General features: G+C 44.5%; 1 protein-coding gene across 2 annotated transcripts in view; it reads right to left on the bottom strand.

The window, feature by feature from the left end:
• Positions 1 to 13,922, bottom strand: part of LOC147121017 (NLR family CARD domain-containing protein 4-like) — a 30,693-nt gene extending 16,771 nt beyond the window's left edge. Inside the window, exons 1-2 of one of the 2 annotated variants that reach the window (XM_085980314.1) lie at positions 13,819 to 13,922; positions 4,293 to 4,356 (exon numbers count right to left, since the gene is read on the bottom strand). In XM_085980314.1, the coding sequence (XP_085836440.1) occupies position 4,293 (1 nt within the window). In that variant the 5' untranslated portion in view covers positions 4,294 to 4,356; positions 13,819 to 13,922. Of the gene's footprint in view, positions 1 to 4,292; positions 4,357 to 13,565; positions 13,753 to 13,818 lie in introns of those variants that run through there. The other variant, XM_085980313.1, reaches the window with a different exon arrangement.
• Positions 13,923 to 24,487: the final 10,565 nt, after the last annotated feature.

The following is a 24,487-nucleotide window of genomic DNA, read 5'->3' as shown; positions in this document are numbered from 1 at the left end:
CAACATAACAACAGGGCCTTGTTTTCCTTGGAACAGAGGAGGCTGAGGGGAGACCTTATTGAGGTGTATAAAATTATGAGGGGCCTAGATAAAGTGGATAGAAAGGACCTATTTCCCTTAGCAGAGGGGTCAAAAACCAGGAGGCACAGATTTAAAGTAATTGGTGGAAGGTTTAGAGGGGATTTGAGGGGAAATTTCTTTACCCAGAGGGTTGTGGCAGTCTGGAACTCACTGCCTGAAAGGGTGGTGGAGGCAGAAACCCTAACCACATTTAAAAAGTACTTGGATGTGCACTTGGGATGCTGTAACCTGCAGGGCTACAGACCAAGAGCTGGGAAGTGGGATTAGGCTGGATAGCTCTTTGTTGGCCAGCGCGGACACGATGGGCCGAAATGGCCTCCTTCCGTGTTGTAACTTTCTATGGTTCTATGATTCTATGAACAGGCCCACAGCACGCCTCACTTACCTGGCAGGGTTCCCCGACGTCGGAAAGCCCGCAGCAGAAGTCTAAAAATTGGAAAAAGCCTCTTTACTGCCTGTTAACTACCTGTTAAGAGGCAGTTAAGTGGCTGTAATCCTCTTCCTGCCGCTAGGAGTGCAAATTGGGGACCCGACTCCCAGGAAGATTGGTTGGAGGCAGGTTGGGAGCGGGTTCGGGACCCTCTCCCATTCTTTTTGACTTTCCCAGCTATCCCACCTCCAAACTCGCCTCCTCAGGGCTGGTAAAATTCAGCCGAATGAGTCTGCAAAGGGATATAGATAGGTTAAGTGAGTGGGCAAAAACTTGGCAGATGGAGTATAATGGGGCAGTAATTCCTCCCCAAACGCGTGAGTACGGAAGGGGTACTCACGCGTCTGGCCGGAGGAAATGCCGGTTTTCAGCATGCACAGCGCATGCGCTGAAAACCGGCATTTCCTCTCCTCTAACCCAAGAGGTGAAGAGGCTAGCGCGTGCGCTGTAGGGGGCAACGCGTGCGTCTTGGATTTCCTCTGTTTTGGGGGATTTGCACATGTCTAAAGGCCTCCGGTCTTTACGCTTGTAAAAAGCACACGTAAGTATTTATTTTTACAGGTAAGTGGTGTTTTAGTGCAATTTAGAAATTTTTTTCCACAGGTTTATTATTTTAAAGAATCTACAATAAGATAAGTTTAGTTTTAGACCCTTTTTATTAAAAATTTATTTTTTCAAAAAAAAAAATTATTGTTTAAATTATTTGTTTTAACTTATTTATACTTAATTTAATGATTGGGATGTTTTTTTAAAATTTTATTTAAAGTTTAAGTAGTGTTTTGGGGTGCAGTACTTCTCATGAGTTTGACAGTTCTTACTCTCAAACTTATGAATGAAGTTTCCCCTCCCCTGATTGGCTGAACAGTGCTCACCTGATCCCAGCCGGCACATCGCACTAACTACGCCGCTGGGTCAGGTTAGCACAGCGCGCCGACATCAGAACCTGGCCGCTGACAGGAAATCCACTGTGGGCCAGGTTTCAGATGTCGGCGCGCAGGGTGAGTGCACATCGGGGGCTTGCACGCGCGGCAAGCCCCCAACGCCAAGTTCTGGGCCAATGTGGGAAAATGTGAGGTTATCCACTTTGGAAGGAAGAATGAAAAAGCAAATTATTATTTAAATGGAGTGAGTCTACAAAATGCTGCGGTACAGAGGGATCTGGGGATCCTAGTACATGAAACACAACAAGTTAGCATGCAGGTACAGCAAGTAATTAGGAAGGCAAATGGAATGTTGGCCTTTATTGCAAGGGGGATGGAGTATAAAAGTAGCAAAGTCTTGCTACAACTGTACAGGACCCTGGTGAGACCGCACCTGGAGTACTGCATACAGTTTTGGTCTCCTTATTTAAGGAGGGATATACTTGCATTGGAGGCAGTTCAGAGAAGGTTCACGAGGTTAATTCCTGAGATGGAGGGGTTGTCTTATGAAGAAAGGTTAAGCAGGTTGGGCCTACACTTATTGGAGTTTAGAAGAATGAGAGGTGATCTTAGTGAAACATATATGATTCTGAGGGGACTTGACAAGGTAGATGCAGAGAGGATCTTTCCCCTCATGGGGGAATCTAGAACTAGGGGGCATAGATTCAGGATAAGGGGTCGTCCATTTAAAACGGAGATGAGGAGGAATTTCTTCTCTCAGAGGGTTGTGAATCTTTGGAATTCTCTACCCCAGAGAGCTGTTGAGGCGGAGTCATTGAATATATTCAAGGCGGAGATTGACAGATATTTGAGCTACAGGGGAGTCGAGGGTTATGGGGAGCGGGCAGGGAAGTGGCGTTGAAGCCAAGATCAGATCAGCCATGATCTTATTGAACGGTGGGGCAGGCTCGAGGGGCCGAATGGCCTTCTCCTGCTCCTATTACTTATGTTCTTATGAAACAGAGGGTGAACGGTTGTTTTTCGGAATGGAGGAAGGTTTACATTGGTGTTCCCTAGGGGTCGGTACTAGGACCACTGCTTTTCTTTAATGACTTGGACTTGGGAGTACAGGGCACAATTTCAAAATTTGCAAATGACACTAAACTTGGAAGAATAGTGAATAGTGAGGAGGACAGTGATATATTTCAAGAAGAATGGGTGGACACGTGCCAAATGAAATTTAATGCAGAAAAGTGCGAAGTAATACATTTTGGTAGGAAGAATGAGGAGAGGCAATATAAACTAAAGGGTACAACCCTAAAGGAGGTGCATGAACAGAGAGACCTGGGGGTATATGTACACAAATCATATGCCATACTTATTCCAATGTTGGGAGGACTCGTAAAAATCAACATTTCATTGTGCAGTACACACGTCTGCTGCATATATGACAAATAAAATTGAATTGAATTGAATTGAGGTGCCAGGGCAGGTTGAGAAAGCAGTTAAAAAAGCATACAGGAGCCTGGGCTTCATAAATAGAGGTATAGAGAACAAAAGCAAGAAAATTATGATGAACCTGTATAAAACACTGGTTCGGTCTCAACTGGAGTATTGTGTCCAATTCTGGGCACCGCACTTTAGGAAGGATGCGAAGGCTTTAGAGAGGGTGCAGTAAAGATTTACGAGAATGATTCCAGGGATGAGGGACTTCTGTTACGTGGATATACTGGAGAAGCTGGGCTTGTTCTCCTTGGAGCAGAGAAGATTGAGACGAGATTTGATAGAGGTGTTCGAAATCATGAGGGGTCTGGACAGAGTAGATAGAGAGAAACTGTTCCTATTGGCAGAAGGGTTGAGAACCAGAGGACGCAGATTCAAGCTGATTGGCAAAAGAACCAAAGGCGACATGAGGAAAATCTTTTTTATGCAGCGAGTGGTTAGAATCTGGAATGCACTGCCTGAAAGGGTGGTGGAGGCAGACTCAATCGTGGCTTTCAAAAGGGAATTGGATAAGTATCTGAAGGAAAGAAATTTGCAGGGCTAAGGGGAAAGGGCGGGGGAGTGGGACGAGCTGAAGTGCTCTTGCAGAGAGCCGGCACGGGCTCGACAGGCCGAATGGCCTCCTTCTGTGCTGTAACCATTCTATGATTCTAAATCCCATGATTCTAAATCCCAACATGGCAGTTTGAGATACTTTAATTCAGTTTTAAAAAACCTGGAAATAAAAAACTAGCATCAGCAAAAGTGACCATGAAGCTGTTGAATTGTCGTTAAAACCCAACTGGTTCACAAATTTCTTTTAGGGAAGGAAACCTGCAGTTCTTACCTGGTCTGGCCTATATATAACTCCAGTCGCACACCAACAGGGTTGACTTTTAACTGCCCTCTGAAGTGGCCTAGCAAGATACTCAGTTGTATCAAATCGCTACATAGAATAACACCATTTGTAGCCACATGCTACAAAGGGAGCACCTTAATCACATGGACTGCAGCGGTTCATGAAGAAGGCCCACCACCACCTTCTCAGGGCAACTAGGGATGGGCTTGTCAGTGATGCCTGCATCCCAAGAATGACAAATTAAAAAAAAAAATGATGACTGTAGGCGGAGCTGCTCTTTTTAAAGAATGCTGGGTTGGCATTTCCTGTAGCTCTACTTTGAATGCCTGACTAACCTGATTGTTTTATGCTTCCTCAGAAGCACTCCAACCCACCTTATGTTTCTGCTTTCGGGCCACAGTGAGTCAGTGACAGGAGGCAACACCAAAAAGTGGTCTGCTAATCCTGAGACCCTTTGAGAAGGCCACCCTGGACATAAAGTGCTATGAGCGCATAGCAGGAGTGGGGAAAGTTAAAAACATGAGCTACCCACCAGCTAAGAGCAAACATCATACCAACAGTCCTGCTTATAGATACTTACTGGTGTCACATAGTCACTGAAGAACTATTGATGATTTGAAGAAGCCATGACAGAAGAGCTATATCTGAAATATATAAGACAACAAATATGTTTATAAGTAGCACAATGTAACTTGTTATCAACTAACCATCAAGTGTACATGATCATCAGTTTCATTTTTGAATTAAAATGTTGGAGTTTCAGGATCATGACGATTCTCAATAACAAGCTTCACTAGGCTCCCTGGATTGCTCAGTTGGTAACTGCACTGCTAAGCCATGAAGACCACCACCACCAACAACAACTTACATTTATATAGCGCCTTTAACATAGTAAAATGTCCCAAGGCGCTTCACAGGAGTGTTATCAAACAAAATTGGACACCGAACCACATAAGGAGATATTAGGACAGATGACCAAAAGCTTGGTTAAACAGGTAGGTTTTAAGGAGCGTCTCAAAGGAGGAGTGAGAGGCAGAGAGTTGGGGAGAGTTAGGGAGGGAATTCCAGAGCTTAGGGCCTAGGCAGCTGAAGGCAAGGCCACCAAGGGTTGAGTGATTAAAATGAGGGATGTGCATGAGACTAGAATTGAGGAGCGCAGCGATCACAAAGGCTTGTAGGGCCAGAGGAGGCTACAGAGATAGACCAGAAGCCGCCATGTTTAATTCTTGGAGTCTGTTCAGTTAGCTGATTTCAATAAATGTGGCATTATGGGTACTACAATCGGGGTCAACGACTTGTGCAAAATATTGGGGGAAGAGGGAGGAGGAGCACTACGTGTGCACAATCAGGGTGAACCGAGATATTCAAAATAAATACAACATTTAATACAGGAGTTAGGCTCACTGTACCTCTCTTCAGCATTGTGCTTTGGAAAGTGCACAGAGGTCATCAGCAACTGCTGAACAGGGTATATTTGGTCCCCTAAGAACCAGCCAGATGCACAGGCAGGATCCTGAAATATGGTGGGGAACATAGGAAGGAACATAGGAACAGGAGTAGGTCATTCAGCGCCTCGAGCCTGTTCTGCCATTCAATTAGAACAGAGCTGATCTGTATCTTAACACTATCTATCACCTTGGTTCCATAATCCTTAATACCCTTACCTAACAAAAATTTACCAATCTCAGTTTTGACATTTTCAATCGGCCTAGTCTCAACAGCTTTTTGGGGGAGAGAATTTCAGATTTCCACTGCCCTTTATGTGAAGAAGTGTTTCCTGACATCACCCCTGAATGGCCGAGCTCTAATTTGAAGGTTAGGCCCCCTTGTTCTGGACTCTGCCACCAGAGGAAATAGTTTCTCTCTATCTACCCTGTCACATCCTTTAATCAACGTAAACACCTCAATAGATCACTCATTAATCTTCTATACCCAACGGAATACAATCTGTCCACATAATTTAACCCCTTTAGCCCAATAGACTGCCTTAGAATGAAGGCATTGCAGGAGCTGGAAGGGAAATGGCCATAAAGACGCATGTTGCAGCGCTGGCGATCACGGACAAATGGAATGTTGATTGTGTGGAGCCCCTTTGTATTAATATATGGTGCTGCATCAATTAAGGGGCCCCTTATAGAAGCGTGGGCTCCATCGATGATACCCTGGGAAAGTCAGCCAATCAGTAAAAAGCCAACAGCCATCCCACCTTGTGAATTCAAGTTCACGGCATGTTGATGCACTTTTGAATAATATATTTGCCACAATCCACATACATCTTTGTGCAGCAGATCTGTTCATTGATGGTAACTAGTCCAATGCTCTCTTGGCCAGTCTCCCACTCTCCATGTTCTGTAAACTTCAGCTCAACCAAAATCTACTGCCCCGTACTGTATACCGTATCCTGCATCAAGTCCTGCTTACCCCTCATTCCTGTCCTCGCTGACCTACATTGGCCCTAATGCCTCTATTTTAAAATTCTCATCTTCACGTTTAAATTCCTTCATTCCTGCCTGTCTCTTGCAGCCCTCCTGGGGTAGAATTTCCTGGATTTGCAGAATTTACATTTTATGCCAATAAAAAGTCTCCTTGTCAATATCGCCGACAGCAGTTTATGCCGGAGTTGGTGACTGCCGAGCGCTGGAGAATGAAGGCATCATGGCAGCTTTCAGGGCACTCAACATTAACGTGGAGAGTCCAAAGTGAGGCACTGCTGATGATATGAGCATTCAAAGAGTGAAAGACTTCCCTGTTTATGAAAGAGACGGCATCGCACATCGGGGCCTTGAGCGCCACATACGTGATGTCGACAGACCCCGTACACTCTGGGGGGCGGATACAATTTGATTGGCCTTTGCTCTGCAGGTGACATCCCATATTGAACAAAGTCAGATGCCCTTCGGTACAGATCATCTGTGACCTGTCAAAGGCAGGCCCTGACAGCTCCCTGGCTCACACAGTAGAGATCGCTGATTGCTGCTTGGAACTGTCCCCATCCATAGATATTGAGGGCTGTGGTGACCTTTATCTGGGTGAGGTGGACCACAGCTTCAAGGTTTCCTGCAGAGATGCCCGATTGCTTCCTTCATGAAGCGCAGTCTGCACACACACTGTTCCTCTGAGAAGTCCACGTATAACCTTCAACCTCTCTCCAGTCTCTGGGAAGGTTACTACCTAGTTTGGTGCAGTCTCCTTCCGCGGTGCCCGACTCACTGTGCCTCCTGCCTTTCCTTCTCCATTATGGTGAATATGGGGATGCCCATGGGAAATACCATTCTCCAGCTTCTCTGCCCTTCTGCAGATGTTGGTCCCAAAAATCTGGACTCTGCTGTGGAACACTGAAGATCCTAGAAGGAGAAAATGCCTCCCTAAAAAAGAGGCCTGGAAAATCGTAAAAGAATCGTAACAGCTGCAAAGTCTGGAGACATCGTTGACTGCCTAGAGAAATGAATTGCCTTCCTGTCAGCTGACCTCAGGACCTGCTGCACCTGGATTTCATAACTGTACAGCTGCTGGGAAACAACAACAACTTTCATTTCCTTTAACATAGTAAAACGTCCCAAGGTGCTTCACAGGACCATTATCAAACAAAATTTGACACCGAGCCACTTAAGGGGATATAGGGACAGATGAGAGGTAGGTTTTAAGGAGCATCTTAAAGGAGAAAGAAAGGTAGAGAGGCGGAGAGATTTAGGGATGGAATTCCAGAGCTTAGGGCCTTGGCAACAGAAAGCACGGCCGCCAATGGTTGAGCGATTATAATCAGGGATGCTCAAGAGGGCAGAATTGGAGGAGCGCAGAGATCTCGGAGGGTTATAGGGCTAGAGGAGGTTACAGAGATAGGGAACGACGAGGTCATGGGGGATTTGATAACCAGGATGATAATTTTAAATCGAAGCGTTGCTTAACCAGGTGCCAATGTAGGTCAGCAAGCACTAAGTTCAGGAAATTCGGGCTAACTGTTCTTTAAAATGGGAGGCGGAGCTATGTTACGAACGGCGGTGGGTGCCAGTGAATGGATCGTGGATGTAGCAGGAAACTGGCATTTTGTTCGAGGAATGTCCATGCCCGAATTTCCTCTACCTTATTATGCCACAGTTTGAAGGTAACTTTCCACAAAATTCTACCTGTTTTAAAGCACCTAAAATAGCAGGGAAGGGGAGAAGGGGAAGGGGTGGAAGTCGCCCCAACTGACGTTATAAGGATGCCAGGACCTCAGTTACGGAGTGGAGACAGGAAAACCTCAGTTGTGTATTCTGGGTCACTGATTTGCCCTGATTTAAGAACATAAGAACAGGAGTAGACCAATAAGAATATGGCTGAACTGCTACATCAATTCCACTTTCCCGCCCTATCCTCATATCCCTTGATTCCCGTAGTGGCCAAAAATCTATCAATCTCAGTCTTGAATATACTCAACGACTGAGCATCCACAGCCCTTTGGGGTACAGAATTCCAAAGATTCACAACCCACTGAGTGAAGAAATTTCTCCTCATCTTAGTCCTAAATGGCCTGAGACTATGTCCCCCAGTTCTAGGCTCTCCAGCCAGGGAAACAGTCTCTCCGTATCTCTAAGTCAAGCCTGTCATGAATCTTATCATTTATGAAGAAATGGCTCATGAAGCAACACTGGGCGGCCAGCTGGTGGTGCCGTCCAAGGAGTATAAATACTCGGGCGTGGGCCCAGCTTGCTCAGGACGTTTTTGTAACCAGGAACTGGTGATGTAACTAGAATCTCATGGTTGTGAAACAGTTGATTAAATTGATGTAAAAAGACTATTGAGCCTTGTTTTATACTCAAACCAAGTGCTCAGTCGTCTTTTTACATCAAAGCCCTCTAAGAATTTTATATGTTTCAATGAGATCACTGCTCATTCTTCTAAACTCCAGAGAATAGGCCCATGCTACTCAATCTCTCCTCATAGGACAGCCCTTTCATCCCAGGAATCAATCTAGTGAACCTTCGTTGCACCGCCTCCAAGGCAAGTATATCCTTCCCTAGGTAAGGAGACCAAAACTGCTCAGTACTCCAGGTGTGATCTGATCAAAGCCCTATATAACTGCAGCAAGACTTCCTTACTCTTATACTCCAACCCCCTTGCAATAAAGGCTAACATACCATTTGCCTTCCTAATTGCTTGCTGTACCTGCATGTTAACTTTCTGTGATTCGTGTACAAGGACCCTGAAATCCCTCTGAAGACCAACATTTACTAATGTCTCACCTTTAAAAAAATATTCTGCTTTTCCATTCTTCCTACCAAAGTGGATAATTTCACATATCCCCACATTATAATCGATCTGCCACCTTCTTGCCCAGTCTATATCTTGTTGCAGCTTCTTTGTGTCCTCCTCACAGCTTACATTCCCACCCAGCTTTGTATCATCAGCAAAATTGGATATATTACACTTGGTCCCCTCATCCAAATCATTGAGATAGATTGTAAATAGCTGAGGCACAAGCACTGATCCTTGCGCACCCCACTAGTTACACCCTGCCATCCCGAAAATGACCCGTTTATTCCAACTCTCTGTTTTCTGTCCGTTAACCAATCCTCAATCCATGCCAATCCCATGAGCCCTAATCTTGTGTAACAACTTCTTGTGTGGCACCTTATTGAATGCCTTCTGAAAATCCCAAATACACTACGCCCACTGGTTCCCCCTTATCTATCATGTTAGTTACACTCTCAAAAAACTCTAATAGATTTGTCAAACACAATTTCCCTTTCATAAAACCATGTTGACTTTGCCTAATCATAATGGCCCGCATTTTGCTGTACTAATAATGGCGAGATGGCCAGCACACACCATTATTATAAGGTAAAACTGACAGCAACTTTTGGTGTCCGCACATGTGCAGTTAAATGCAGAAATCCGGAAGTTGCTGTCAGTGGTACCCTGCTCCTCCACAGGCTGCCCTGTTGCAATCTTCGCCAGTGGAATCTGCACAGAAACTACTGCCATGGTGTGAATTTAGGCTAATTACCCACTATTCTCACTCTAAAAAACAGCTGAAAAAGTTAGGGTTTGTTCAATCAGGAGTAACTGAGTTTTTAATGGTGTAGTAAACGATAATTATCGCTGAACAACCTCTCTGGCCCTGAAAAATTAATTTTACAGGTGTGGAGTCTCATTCCCTCAGAAGAAAATTAACGTTGCAAATTTTTTTTTAAATGGGCTGGATTTTCCGACCTCACAGGCCTTCTTTTACCAGCATAAGAGTGAAAATAAATATTAAATTAATTTTTTAAAATCATTTTAACATTCAAAAACCTGTAAAATTAGTTTGTGTTATTTTTGGCTTCTTAAAAAAATTTAAACTTATTTTTCAAAAATTTAAATATTTGTTTTAAATGTTTAATGAAATTGTATTTTAATTATTTTTAAATATGTAATGATTTCTTTTATTTCAAGGTTGTGTTTTTTGGTTGATTCTTATTAAGCTTATGGGGTTTCCGTATGTAAATGGAATCCCCATAAGCATAATGGGAATCCCTTTTCTGATTAGTTGGGCCGGATACACGCCTGGGATACGTGGGCCTCTACACGGGCCTACGAGTAGAGGTCCCGGAGCACGAGTCTTCATCGATCCAGGAATTATCACAAATGACATCCTATGTGACTGTGACAAAGGGAAACTATCCTTCCCGTAGGGGCCTCACAAGTGACGGTTTCAGGCGTGCGAAGCGCATGCAATAAAACCCGGCACTTGCGATCTGTCAAGAATCCTCTTGACAGACCATCCGCCTGCTCGGGAAAAGGGCCTCCGCAGGCAGGGAGTTGGGCTTTCTGCACAACTTCCGCCCGTTGAAAACCTTTAAAAATCTTACGCCTGGTAAAAGCCTGCTTTTACCAGCATAAAAGTTTAAAAAATAAATATATTTACACTCATTTATAATTTAAAAATACTTCTAAAAAAGGTACGTTTATTTTTAGCCCCGTAAAACGCTTGGATTATTTTTTCCAAAAAATTAAATTTTTGTTTAAAATTTAATTTAATGTAATTTTAACTCATTTTAAATACGTGATTTAAAAAAAATTATTTGAAGTTTAACTGTGTTTTTAAATGGGATCCCCATTCATACTTTTGACAGATCTGTGCGTGGAGACCTGTCAAAAGTATGAGGGGGTATTCCCTTCTTTGATTGGTTCCCCATGGCCCACGTGATCCCAGGGGCGCTTGCGAACCGCATGCTCCCCTGGGATGCCTGGCCCTCTGAGCATTTCGAAGGTCCTGGATCGCAAGCCTCGGGACCTACAGAACCAGCCTAAGTGCGTAGATTTTTCTCGATCGGGGGCTCCGCCCGCAGGAAGCCTCCAATCGGAAGTTCAGGGCCAATAGTTTTTTTTAATAGTTTTTCTGATTTGCTCTTTTGTGCCTTTCCCTTAATTCCATGTGTATGTCCCAATCTTTATTTTGCTTCAAAATTGGTTTCCGATCTCCTGGACTTCTCTGGACATGTAAACTACAGCCCGGATTTTCTGTGGCCTATGACCGTGTACACGGTGCATACGCGGCTGTAAGTGCCTCGCAAGTTCCGGGTTTATACATGGGCTACGCATGCGCGAAAACCCAGAACTTGTGATCTGCCAAGAATCTTCTTGACAGTTCCTCCGCATCCCCGGGAAATGGACATTTGCTGCCGAAGAGTTGTGCTATTTGCCCAACTCTTGCCCAGCGAATGTACATGAAACTCTTATGCCTGGCAATAACAGGCATAAGGCCTTCTTTTACCAGCGTAAGAGTGAAAATAAATATTAAATTAATTTTTAAAAATCATTTTAACATTCAAAAACCTGTAAAATTAGTTTGTGTTATTTTTGGCTTCTTAAAAAAATTTAAATTTATTTTTCAAAAATTTAAATTTTTGTTTTAAATGTTTAATGAAATTGTATTTTAATTATTTTTAAATATGTAATGATTTCTTTTATTGCAAGGTTGTGTTTTTTGGGTGATTCTTATTAAGCTTATGGGGTTTCCATATGTAAATGGTATCCCCATAAGCATAATGGGAATCCCTTTTCTGATTAGTTGGGCCGGATACACGCCTGGGATACGTGGGCCTCTACACAAGCCTACGAGTAGAGGTCCCGGAACACGAGTCTTCATCGATCCAGGAATTATCACAAATGACATCCTATGTGACTGTGACAAAGGGAAACTATCCCTCCTCATCCTTCTTGACTTGTCTGCAGTCTTTGACATGGTTGACCACTCCATCCTTCTCCAACGCCTCTCCACCGTCGTCCGGCTGGGTGGGACTGCACTCGCCTGGTTCCATTCTTATCTATCTAATCGTAGCCAGAGAATCACCTGTAATGGCTTCTCTTCCCACTCCTGCATCATTAACTCTGGATCTACCCTTGGTTCCCTCCTATTTCTCACCTGCATGCTGACCCTCGGCGACATCATCCGAAAACACAGCGTCAGTTTCCACATGTACGCTGACGACACCCAGCTCTACCTCACTACCATGTCTCTCGACCCCTCACGAACTCTAAATTATCAGACTGCTTGTCCGACATGAGCAGAAATTTTCTCCAATTAAGTATTGGCAAGACCGAAGCCATTGTTTTCGGACCCTGCCAAAAACTCTGTTCCCAAGCCTCTGACTCCATCCCTCTCTCTAGCATCTGTCTGAGGCTGATCCACACTGTTCGCAACCTTGGTGTCATGTTTGACTCTGAAATGAGTTTCTGACCATATATCTGCACCATAACTAAGACTGCCTATTTCCACCGCCATAATATCGCCAGACTCCGCCCTTACCTCAGCTCATCTGCTGCTGAAACCCTCATCCATGCCTTAGTTACCTCTAGACTTGACTATTCCAACACACTCCTGGCTGGCCTCCCATGTTCTACCCTACGTAAACTTGAGGTGATCCAAAACTCGGCTGCCCGTGTCCTAACTCACGCCAAGTCCCGTTCACCCATCACCCCTGTGCTCGCTGACCTCCATTGGCTCCCAGTTAAGCAACGCCTCGATTTAAAAATTCTCATCCTTGTTTTCAAATCCCTCCATGGCCTCGCCCCTCCCTATCTCTGTAATCTCCTCCAGCCCCACAACCCCAACCCCCCCGAGATATCTGCGATCCTCAAATTCTGCCCTCTTGAGCATCCCTGATTATAATCGCTCAACCATTGGTGGCCATGCCTTCTGTTGCCTGGGCCCTAAGCTCTGGAATTCCCTCCCTAAACCTCTCCGCTCCTCTACCTCTCTTTCCTCTTTTAAGACGCTCCTTAAAACCTACATCTTTGACCAAGTCTGTACTAGTTTCTCCTTAATGTGGCTCGGTGTCAAATTTTTTTTGTTTTGTAATACCCCTGTGCAGCGCCTTGGGATGTTTTACTACATTAAAGGCGCTATTAAATCCAAGTTGTATTTTCTGTACAATGATGTACAAGCTCACAGACGGCACAGATCCCCTGTCGAGGGCACCGCATTCAAACAGATGCCGGATGACTGGAAGTCTCCGCTGAAGTGCCCGCTAAAACTGTAACGGTATGCGAGGTGAGCGCCGAAACCCCCACCGCTCACACCAAAATCCCCGCGGGCCATTGTGATTTTCCTGTTACCACGTCCTCAATAATAGATTCTGGCATTTTCCTGACGACTGATGTCAGGCAAACTGGCCTGTAGTTCCCTATTTTCTCTCTCCCTCCTTTCTTGAATAGCGGGGTTACATTTGCTACTTGCCAATCTGCAGGACACCGTTCGAGAATCGAGCCACTTTCCGCCCCTTCTCCAGCTCGGTAAACGCCCAACCTCAGTCCCAGTTTAGAGTGCTTTAAACTCCCATTAACCACATAGCGTGAATGCAAAGCGAGATTCTGTGGGGAGCTGCTGTACCTTCTGTCAGATCGAATGCCGATGCCTCTGTTGGGTTATTCCGGTGAATTTAACATTAAGCGGTGCCCAGCTACTCACTCCCGGCTGTAAAACGGCGGGGCTTAAAGTCGAAGGAGTTTTACTTAAACTTGTTGATCAGTTTCAGATCCAACAAAGGCAGCATGCGCTCTGAGAAATGTAGTGGTGGATCAGGAAGTGGGATCAGGAAGTGACTGAAGGAGGGTGGAGGAGTGAATACAAAAGCTGCTCTCACCTGATCTGCTGCTCAGTGTTATTTCAGCGGGGCGGATCCGGGCGGAGCGCTGGCTCTGGGGCTGCGGTTCCTGTCAGTGTCCACCCGCCCCATGTCACGCAGGATTTCCTCTGACCTCAAACAGGGAAGTCTGCAAGCTGCAATCCTCAGAGATTGCGACATTGCGTCCAGTGCTTCTCAAACGTACCCCGTAATAGGTTGTACCAGGGTCAGTGTTGGGTTTTATCAGGATCAGTGTTGGGTTCTACCAGGATCAGTGTTGGGTTTATCAGGATCAGTGTTGGGTTTTATCAGGATCAGTGTTGGGTTTTATCAGGATCAGTGCTGGGTTTTATCAGGATCAGTGTTGGGTTGTACCAGGATCAGTGTTGGGTTTATCAGGATCAGTGTTGGGTTGTACCAGGATCAGTGTTGGGTTTATCAGGATCAGTGTTGGGTTTTATCAGGATAAGTGTTGGGTTTTATCAGGATCAGTGCTGGGTTTTATCAGGATCAGTGTTGGGTTTATCAGGATCAGTGTTGGGTTGTACCAGGATCAGTGTTGGGTTTTATCAGGATCATTGTTGGGTTTATCAGGATCAGTGTTGGCTTTTATCAGGATCAGTGTTGGGTTTTATCAGGATCAGTGTTGGGTTTTATCAGGATCAGTGTTGGGTTGTACCAGGATCAGTGTTGGGTTGTACCAGGATCAGTGTTGGGTTTTATCAGGATCAGTGCTGGGTTTTATCAGGATCAGTGTTGGGTTGTACCAGGATCAGTGTTGGGTTGTACCAGGATCAGTGTTGGGTTGTACCAGGATCAGTGTTGGGTTTTATCAGGATTAGTGTTGGCTTTTATCAGGATCAGTGTTGGGTTTTATCAGGATTAGTGTTGGCTTTTATCAGGATCAGTGCTGGGTTGTACCAGGATCAGTGTTGGGTTGTACCAGGATCAGTGTTGGGTTTTATCAGGATCAGTGCTGGGTTTTATCAGGATCAGTGTTGGGTTGTACCAGGATCAGTGTTGGGTTGTACCAGGATCAGTGTTGGGTTTTATCAGGATTAGTGTTGGCTTTTATCAGGATCAGTGTTGGGTTTTATCAGGATTAGTGTTGGCTTTTATCAGGATCAGTGCTGGGTTTTATCAGGATCAGTGTTGGGTTGTACCAGGATCAGTGTTGGGTTTATCAGGATCAGTGTTGGGTTTTATCAGGATCAGTGTTGGGTTTTATCAGGATCAGTGCTGGGTTTTATCAGGATCAGTGTTGGGTTGTACCAGGATCAGTGTTGGGTTTATCAGGATCAGTGTTGGGTTTTATCAGGATCAGTGCTGGATTTTATCAGGATCAGTGTTGGGTTTATCAGGATCAGTGTTGGGTTTATCAGGATCAGTGTTGGGTTGTACCAGGATCAGTGTTGGGTTTTATCAGGATCAGTGTTGGGTTTTTATCAGGATCAGTGTTGGGTTGTACCAGGATTAGTGTTGGGTTTTATCAGGATCAGTGTTGGGTTTTATCAGGATCAGTGCTGGGTTTTAGCAGGATCAGTGTTGGGTTGTACCAAGATCAGTGTTGGGTTTTATCAGGATCAGTGTTGGGTTGTACCAGGATCATTGTTGGGTTTTATCGGGATCAGTGTTGGGTTTATCAGGATCAGTGTTGGGTTGTACCAGGATCAGTGTTGGGTTTTATCAGGATTAGTGTTGGGTTTTATCAGGATCAGTGTTGGGTTGTACCAGGATCAGTGTTGGGTTTTATCAGGATCAGTGTTGGGTTTTATCAGGATCAGAGATGGGTTTTATCAGGATCAGTGCTGGGTTTTATCAGGATCAGTGTTGGGTTGTACCAGGATCGGTGTTGGGTTTATCAGGATCAGTGTTGGGTTTTATCAGGATCAGTGTTGGGTTTTATCAGGATCAGTGCTGGGTTTTATCAGGATCAGTGTTGGGTTGTACCAGGATCAGTGTTGGGTTTATCAGGATCAGTGTTGGGTTGTACCAGGATCAGTGTTGACTTTATCAGGATCAGTGTTGGGTTGTCCCAGGATCAGTGTTGGGTTTTATCAGGATCATTGTTGGGTTTTTATCAGGATCAGTGTTGGGTTGTACCAGGATTAGTGTTGGGTTTTATCAGGATCAGTGCTGGGTTTTATCAGGATCAGTGTTGGGTTTTATCAGGATCAGTGCTGGGTTTTATCAGGATCAGTGTTGGGTTGTTCCAGGATCAGTGTTGGGTTTTATCAGGACCAGTGTTGGATTGTACCAGGATCATTGTAGGGTTTTATCAGGATCAGTGTTGGGTTTATCAGGATCAGTGTTGGGTTTTATCAGGATCAGTGTTGGGTTTATCAGGATCCGTGTTGGGTTTTATCAGGATCAGTGTTGGGTTGTACCAGGATCAGTGTTGGGTTTTATCAGGATCAGTGTTGGGTTGTACCAGGATCAGTGTTGGGTTGTACCAGGATCAGTGTTGGGTTTTATCAGGATCAGCGCTGGGTTTTATCAGGATCAGTGTTGGGTTGTACCAGGATCAGTGTTGGGTTGTACCAGGATCAGTGTTGGGTTTTATCAGGATTAGTGTTGGGTTTTATCAGGATCAGTGTTGGGTTGTACCAGGATCAGTGTTGGGTTGTACCAGGATCAGTGTTGGGTTTATCAGGATCAGTCTTGGGTTTTATCAGGATCAGTGTTGGGTTTTATCAGGATCAGAGATGGGTTTTATCAGGATCAGTGTTGGGTTGTCCCAGGATCAGTGTTGGGTTTTATCAGGATCATAGGAACATAGGAACAGCAGTAGGCCATTCAGCCCCTCAAGCCTGTTCCCCCATTCAGTGAGATCATGGCTGATCTGCGACCTAACTCCATATACCCGCCTCTGGCCAATATTGCTTAATACCGCTGGTTAAGAAATAGCTGTCAATCTCCGATTTTAAATTAACAATTCATCTAGCATCAATTGCCGTTTGCAGAAGAGAGTTCCAAACTTCTAAAGAAAGATTTGCATTTGTATAGCGCCTTTCACGAACACCAGACGACCCAAGGCGCTTTACAGCCAATGAAGTACTTTTGAAGTGTCGTCACTGTTGTAATGCAAGAAACCCTTTGTATTTAGAAGTGTTTTGCTAATTTCACTCCTGAAAGGTCTGTCTCTAATTTTTAGACGATGCCCCCTAGTCCTAGAATCCCCAACCAGCAGAAATAGTCTCTCTCTATCTACCCTATCTGTTCCCTTTTCATATCTTGAAAACTTTGATCAGATCACCCCTTAACCTTCTAAATTCCAGGGAACACAACCCTAATTTGTGTAATCTCTCCTCGTAACTTAACCCTTGAAGTCCGGGTATCATTCTGATAAAACTACGCTGCACTCCCTCCAAGGCCAATATATCCTTCCTAAAGTGTGGTGCCCAGAACTGCTCACAGTACTCCAGGCGTGGTCTAACCAGGGTTTTATACAGCTGCAGCATAACTTCTACCCCCTTGTATTCTAGTCCTCTAGATATAAAGGTCAGCATTCTATTAGCCTTTTTGATTATTTTCTGTACCTGTTCATGACATTTTAATGATCTATATACCTGGACCCCCAAGTCTCTTTGGACCTCCACTGTTTTTAGCTTTTCACCATTTAGAAAGTACCCTGTTCGATCCTTTTTAGGTCCAAAGTGGATGACCTCACATTTGCCTACATTGAAATCCATTTGCCACAGTTGTGCCCATTCACTTAATCTATCAATATCCCTTTGTAATTTTATGCTTTAATCTACACAGCCTACGATGCCGCCTATCTTTGTGTCATCGGCAAATTTGGATACATGACTTTCTATGCCATCATCTAAGTCGTTAATAAATATTGTGAATAGTTGAGGCCCCAAAACAGATCCCTGCGGGACACCACTAGTCACATCCTGCCAATTAGAGTACCTGCCCATTATCCCTACCCATTGAGCCTGTCTCCTGCCGTTCAGCCAATTTCCTAACCAGGTCAATAATTTGCCCTCAATTCCGTGGGCTTCTACCTTTGTTAACAGTCTCTTATGGGGGACTTTATCAAATGCCTTCTGGAAGTCCATATAAATAACATCCATAGACATTCCCCTGTCCATTACTTTAGTCACTTTCTCAAAAAATTCAATCAGGTTTGTCAGGCATGACCTGCCTTTCACAAATCCAGGCTGGCTCTCTCTGATCAACTGAAAATTTGAGGTGTTCAGTCACCCTATCCTTAATTATAGACCCTAGCAATTTCCCGACAATAGATGTTCGGCTAACTGGTCTATAATTCCCTGGTTTCCCCCCCTCGCCGTTCTTAAATAGCGGAGTGACATGTGCAATTTTCCAACTAAAGGGACAGTTCCTGAATCGAGAGAACTTTGGAAGATTATAGTTAGGGCATCTGCAATGTGCTCACCTACTTCCTTTAAAACCCTGGGATGGAAATCATCTGGTCCTGGGGATTTATCACTCTTTAGTGCCATTATTTTCTTCATTACTGTTATTTTACTTATGATAGTTTTATTGAGTCCCTGTCCCTGATTCAATATTAGTTTCCTTGGGATATCTGGCATGCTATCCACTTCCTCTACTGTAAATACTGATGCAAAGTAATTATTCAGCATGTTCACTATTTCCTTATTATCATTGGCAATATTACCACTTTCAGTTTTTAAGGGGCCAACCTTGCTCCTGACTACTACCCTCTTTTTCCTAATATAATTGTAAAAATTCTTTGTGTTGATTTTGATATCCCTTGCAAGTTTCTTTTCATACTCCCTTTTTGTAGCTCTTACTGTCTATTTTGTGACCCTTTGCTGTTCTTTGCATCTTTCCCATTCACCAGGATCTGTGCTACTTTTTGCATTTTTGTATGCTTTTTCTTTTAGTTTTATGCTGTCCCTTACCTCTTTAGTCATCCACGGCTGTTTTTTTTGGCAAGTGGAGCTCTTGCCCCTCAGGAGTGTAAACTGGTTCTGTATCACCTTGAATTCCTTTTTGAACATCTCCCACTGATCTGTCATTTTACCCATTAACAGATTTGCCCAGTTTACTGTGGACAGTCTCTGTCTGATGCCGTTGAAGTCAGCTTTATCCAAATCTAGAATCTTAGTAGCTGTTTCGCGTTCCTCCCTTTCAAATGCTACGTTGATTTCAATCATGTTATGATCGTTATTGGATAAATGTTCATGCACAGTTAGGCTGTTAACTAAATCTGGCTCATTACTCATTACTAAATCTAATATGGCTTGCCCCTTTGTTGCCTCTAGGACATATTGTTGGAGAAAACTATCCCGGACACACTCAAGAAATTCACTGCCTTTCTGACAGGTGCTCGTCTGCTTATCCCAATCTATCTGAAAGTTAAAATCCTCCATTAAAACCACACTGCCTTTACTACACGTTTGTCTATTCTCTGCATTTATACTACCTAGCACTTCACAGCTGCTACCAGGGGGTCTATACACAACTCCCACTACAGTCTTGAACCCATTCCTATTTCTTAATTCTACCCATAAAGTCTCCACTGCCTGCTTACCTTTCGTTATATCATCTCTTATCATTGAAGTGATTTCATCCTTAATCACTAAGGCTACTCCTCCCCCTCTGCCCTAGCTTTCCTGTAGGCCTTATAACCTGGTATATTTAGTTCCCAGTCCTGTCCGTCTTGTAGCCATGTCTCAGTAATGGGTACCATGTCATACCCTCCAATTTGAATTTGTGCCTGCAGTTCATTCAATTTATTCATTATACTCCGTGCGTTTGTATAAGGAACGTTTATTTAGTCCACACACCCTAGCCTGTCCTTCAGCTCTAATGTTTTACACACATGTTTCTTATTTCCCTCTCCTGGTTTAATCACTTTACATCTTTTAGTTTTCTCTTTACATGTAGTGCCTAAAGCACAATTTCTGACTGTTACTCTACTCTCTTCCCTTTCGTTTGTTTTTGATCAGGATTGGGTTGTATCAGAATCAGTATTGGCTTGTATCAGGATTTGTGTTGGATTGTATCAGGATTTGTGTGGGTTGTATCAGGATTTGTGTGGGTTGTATCAGGATTAGGTTAAATCAGGATTTGTATTGGGTTGTATCAGGATTTGTGTGGGTTGTATCAGGATTTGTGTTGGATTCTATCAGGATTGGATTGTACCAGGATTGGGTTGTACCAGGATTGGGTTGTATCAGGATTGGGTTGGAGCAGGATTGGGTTGTACCAGGATTGGGTTGTACCAGGATTGGTGTTGTATCAGGATTGGGTTGGAGCAGGATTGGGTTGTACCAGGATTGGGTTGTACCAGGATTGGGTTGTATCAGGATTCGGTTGTACCAGGATTGGGTTGTATCAGGATTTGTGTGGGTTGTATCAGGATTTGTGTTGGGTTGTACCAGGATTGGGTTGTATCAGGATTGGGTTGTACCAGGATTGGGTTGTACCAGGATTGGGTTGAACCAGGATTGGGTTGTATCAGGATAGTGTTGTACCAGGATTAGGTTGTACCAGGATTGGGTTGTATCAGGATTGGGTTGTACCAGGATTGGGTTGTATCAGATTGGGTTGTATCAGGATTTGTGTTGAGTTGTATCAGGATTGGGTTGTATCAGGATTTGTGTTGGGTTGTATCAGGATTTGTGTTGGGTTGTATCAGGATTGGGTTGTATCAGGATTGGGTTGTATCAGGATTTGTGTTGGGTTGTCTCAGGATTGGGTTGTCTCAGGATTGGGTTGTATCAGGATTTGTGTGGGTTGTATCAGGATTTGTGTTGGGTTGTACCAGGATTGGGTTGTATCAGGATTGGGTTGTACCAGGATTGGGTTGTACCAGGATTGGGTTGAACCAGGATTGGGTTGTATCAGGATAGTGTTGTACCAGGATTAGGTTGTACCAGGATTGGGTTGTATCAGGATTGGGTTGTACCAGGATTGGGTTGTATCAGGATTGGGTTGTATCAGGATTTGTGTTGAGTTGTATCAGGATTGGGTTGTATCAGGATTTGTGTTGGGTTGTATCAGGATTTGTGTTGGGTTGTATCAGGATTGGGTTGTATCAGGATTGGGTTGTATCAGGATTTGTGTTGGGTTGTCTCAGGATTGGGTTGTCTCAGGATTGGGTTGTACCAGGATTGTTTTGCACCAGGATTGGGTTGTATCAGGATTGGGTTGTATCAGGATTGGGTTGTCTCAGGATTGGGTTGTATCAGGATTGGGTTGTACCAGGATTGGGTTGTATCAGGATTGGGTTGTATCAGGATTGGGTTGTATCAGGATTGGGTTGTACCAGGATTGGGTTGTATCAGGATTGGGTTGTATCAGGATTGGATTGTATCAAGATTTGTGTTGGGTTGTCTCAGGATTGGGTTGTATCAGGATTTGTGTTGGGTTGTATCAGGATTGGGTTGTACCAGGATTGGGTTGTACCAGGATTGGGTTGTACCAGGATTGGGTTGTATCAGGATTGGTGTTGTATCAGGATTGGGTTGGAGCAGGATTGGGTTGTACCAGGATTGGGTTGTACCAGGATTGGGTTGTATCAGGATTGGGTTGTACCAGGATTGGGCTGTATCAGGATTGGGTTGTACCAGGATTGGGTTGTATCAGGATTGGGTTGTATCGGGATTGTGTTGTATCAGGATTGGTTTGTATCAGGATTTGTATTGTATTGGATTAGGATTGGGTTGTATCAGGATTGGGTTGTATCAGGATTTGTGTTGTTTTGGTTCACGATTGTGTTGTATTAGGATTGGGTTGTACCAGGATTGGGTTGTATCAGGATTGGGTTGTATCAGGATTGGGTTGTACCAGGATTGGGTTGTACCAGGATTGGGTTGTATCAGGATTGGGTTGTACCAGGATTGGATTGTATCAGGATTGGGTTGTACCAGGATTGGGTTGTACCAGGATCTAAAGTATTTCAATACCCTCCTTTTCCTGACATGAAAGACGATACTTGAAATGTTGTGCCAACCTCTAACCGAGATACTCTGGGGTTGTACAGCACAAGACATTGGGGCAGTTTGCCTTATCACCAGCTATCATTTGATACCAGTAGTCTTTTTATAACCCATTTATTTATTATATTGGGGAGTTGCTTCTACAAGGAGGTGCTTCCATAGTGTGTAAGAACATAGAAATTAAGAAATAGGAGCAGGAGTAGGCCATTTGGCCCATCAAGCCTGCTCCGCCGTTCAATAAGATCATGGCTGATCTTCTATCTCATCTCCACTTTCCTGCACTATCCCCATATCCCTTGATTCCCTTAATACAAAAATCTATCGATCTCTATCTTGAATATACTCAAGGACTGACCTCAACAGCCCTCTGGGATCGAGAATTCCAAAGATTCACCACCCTCTGTGTGATGAAATTTCTCCTCATCTCAGTCCTAAATGGCCGACCCCTTATTCTGAGACTGTGACCCCTGGTTCTAGACTCCCCAGCCAGGGGAGACATCCTCCCTGCATCTACCCTGCCAAGCCCTGTAAGAATTTTGTATGTTTCAATGAGATCACCTCTCATTCTTCTGAACTCTAGAGAATATAGGCCTAGTCTACTTAATCTCTCATCATAGGACAATCCCCCCATCCCAGAAACCAGTCTGGTGAACCTTCGTTGCACTCCCTCTATGACAAGTATATCCTTCCTTAGGTAAGGAGACCAAAACTGTACACAATACTCCAGGTGTGGTCTCACCAAGGCCCTATATAATTGCAATAAGACGTCTTTACTCTTATAAGCAAATCCTCTTGTAATAAAGGCCAACATACCATTTGTTTTCCTAATTGCTTGTTGTACCTGCATGTTAACTTTCAGTGATTCATGTACAAGGACACCCAGGTCCCTCTGAACACCAACATTTCCCAATCTCTCACCATTTAAAAAATACTCTGCTTTTCTATTTTTCCTACCAAAGTGGATAACTTCACATTTCTCCACATTATATTCCATTTGCCATGTTCTTGCCCACTCACTTAGACTGTCTATATCCTCTTGAAGCCTCCTTGCATCCTTCATACAACTTACATTCCCACCCAGCTTTGTATCATCAGAAAACTTTGATATATCACATTTGGTCCCCTCATCCAAATCATTGATGTAGATTGTGAATAGCTGAGGCCCAAGCACTGATCCTTATGGTTCCCCACTAGATACAGCCTGCCAACCCAAAAATGACCCGTTTATTCCTACTCTCTGTTTTCTGTCCGTTAACCAATCCTCAATCCATGCTAGTATATTATCCCCCAATCCCATGAGCCCTAATGTTATTTAATAACCTCTTGTGTGGCACCTTATCGAATGCCTTCTGAAAATCCAAATACACCACATCCACTGGTTCCCCCTTATCTATTCTGTTAGTTACAACCTCAAAAAATTGTAACAGATTTGTTAAACACAATTTTCTTTTCATAGATTGGTGTTGACTCTGCCCAATCCTATTATTATTTTCTAAGTGCCCTGTTACCACGTATTTAATAATAGATTCTAGCATTTTCTGTATTTCCCCATTTTCTCTCTCCCTACTTTCTTAAATAGTGGGAACCAGTCTATAATCTATGGAATTTTGGAAAATGGCAACCAATGCATCCACTCTCTCTGTAGCCAACTCTTTCAAAACTCTAGGGCCTAGAAATTCAACTGTTTGCGCCAGACGTTAGCGCCAGATTTCCGGCGCTATCCACTTAGCGCCCGGGCACCGCCGGATCTGCGCCTACGCCGAAATTCAGCTGGGCTTTAGCGCCGGCGCAAAGTGTTAGCGCCCGGTCAGCTGCGCGCGCATCTTATGACGTCATTCCGTCGTGCAACGCCGTTTGTGCGCCCCAAACCGGAAATTCAGTGGCGCCCGGCCGATGTTGGCGTGGCGCTACTAAGAACTGTGAAATGGAACTCAACAGAGGCCCTGTGGGATTCGGGGAGCGCTAATTAAAGGGCACATCCACTCACCCATAAAAGCTAGCCATTTCGCTGCAATGACTTGACTGGTTTGGATTTCTGCACAGAGAGCAAGGCACAGAGATTACTGATTTCGGACACCATAGGAGAGGTCTTTTTGGCTTCTAGCCAGTGCTTTGACATTTGCATCCTTGTGATTTTGCTGGTTGGAACTTTGTAATGGGGGCTGCATGGGGGGCCAACCCTCAGTTGCGACATTTTGTGCGAAGGGCTGGCATACGCTTTGAGACAGGCCCAGGCATGGCTAGACGCAGAGGGGCCATTAGGCGTCGTCAACGTAGGCCTTACCCAGTCAGGCAATACCGGGAGCAGGTCTCATATCTCACCATGACTGCGGCGCATTGTGTTAAGAGGCTGCGCTTCAGAAGGGAGGTGGTTGAAGAGATCTGCCAACGGCTTCATGCAGATTTGCAGCCACAGCTCATGTCCAGGGCATCTCTCTCGGTGGAAGTGAAGGTCACGGTGGCTCTCAGCTTTTATGCAAGCGGCTCCTTCCAAGCCGCTGCTGGGGACATCGCGACCATCTCCCAGTTCGCCGCGCATCGCTGCATCCGACAGGTCACCGAAGCACTTTTCACGAGGAGCCACCAATTCATCTCCTTCCCCATGACCCAACACAAGCAGGAGCAGCGTGCATTCGGATTTGCCAGGATCGCGGCCTTCCCCATGGTGCAGGGCGCCATTGACTGCACGCATGTGGCTATGCGGCCACCTATCCGCAATGCCGAGCAAGACCGCAACCGGAAGGGCTACC

This window comes from Somniosus microcephalus, chromosome 3 (genome assembly GCF_052327205.1).
Source record: "Somniosus microcephalus isolate GS21.2 chromosome 3, FLI_Smic_1.0, whole genome shotgun sequence".
In the NCBI taxonomy this organism is placed as follows: domain Eukaryota; kingdom Metazoa; phylum Chordata; class Chondrichthyes; order Squaliformes; family Somniosidae; genus Somniosus; species Somniosus microcephalus.
The sequence above is the reverse complement of the archived record's forward strand: the minus strand, read 5'-3'. Positions and strand labels throughout refer to the sequence as shown.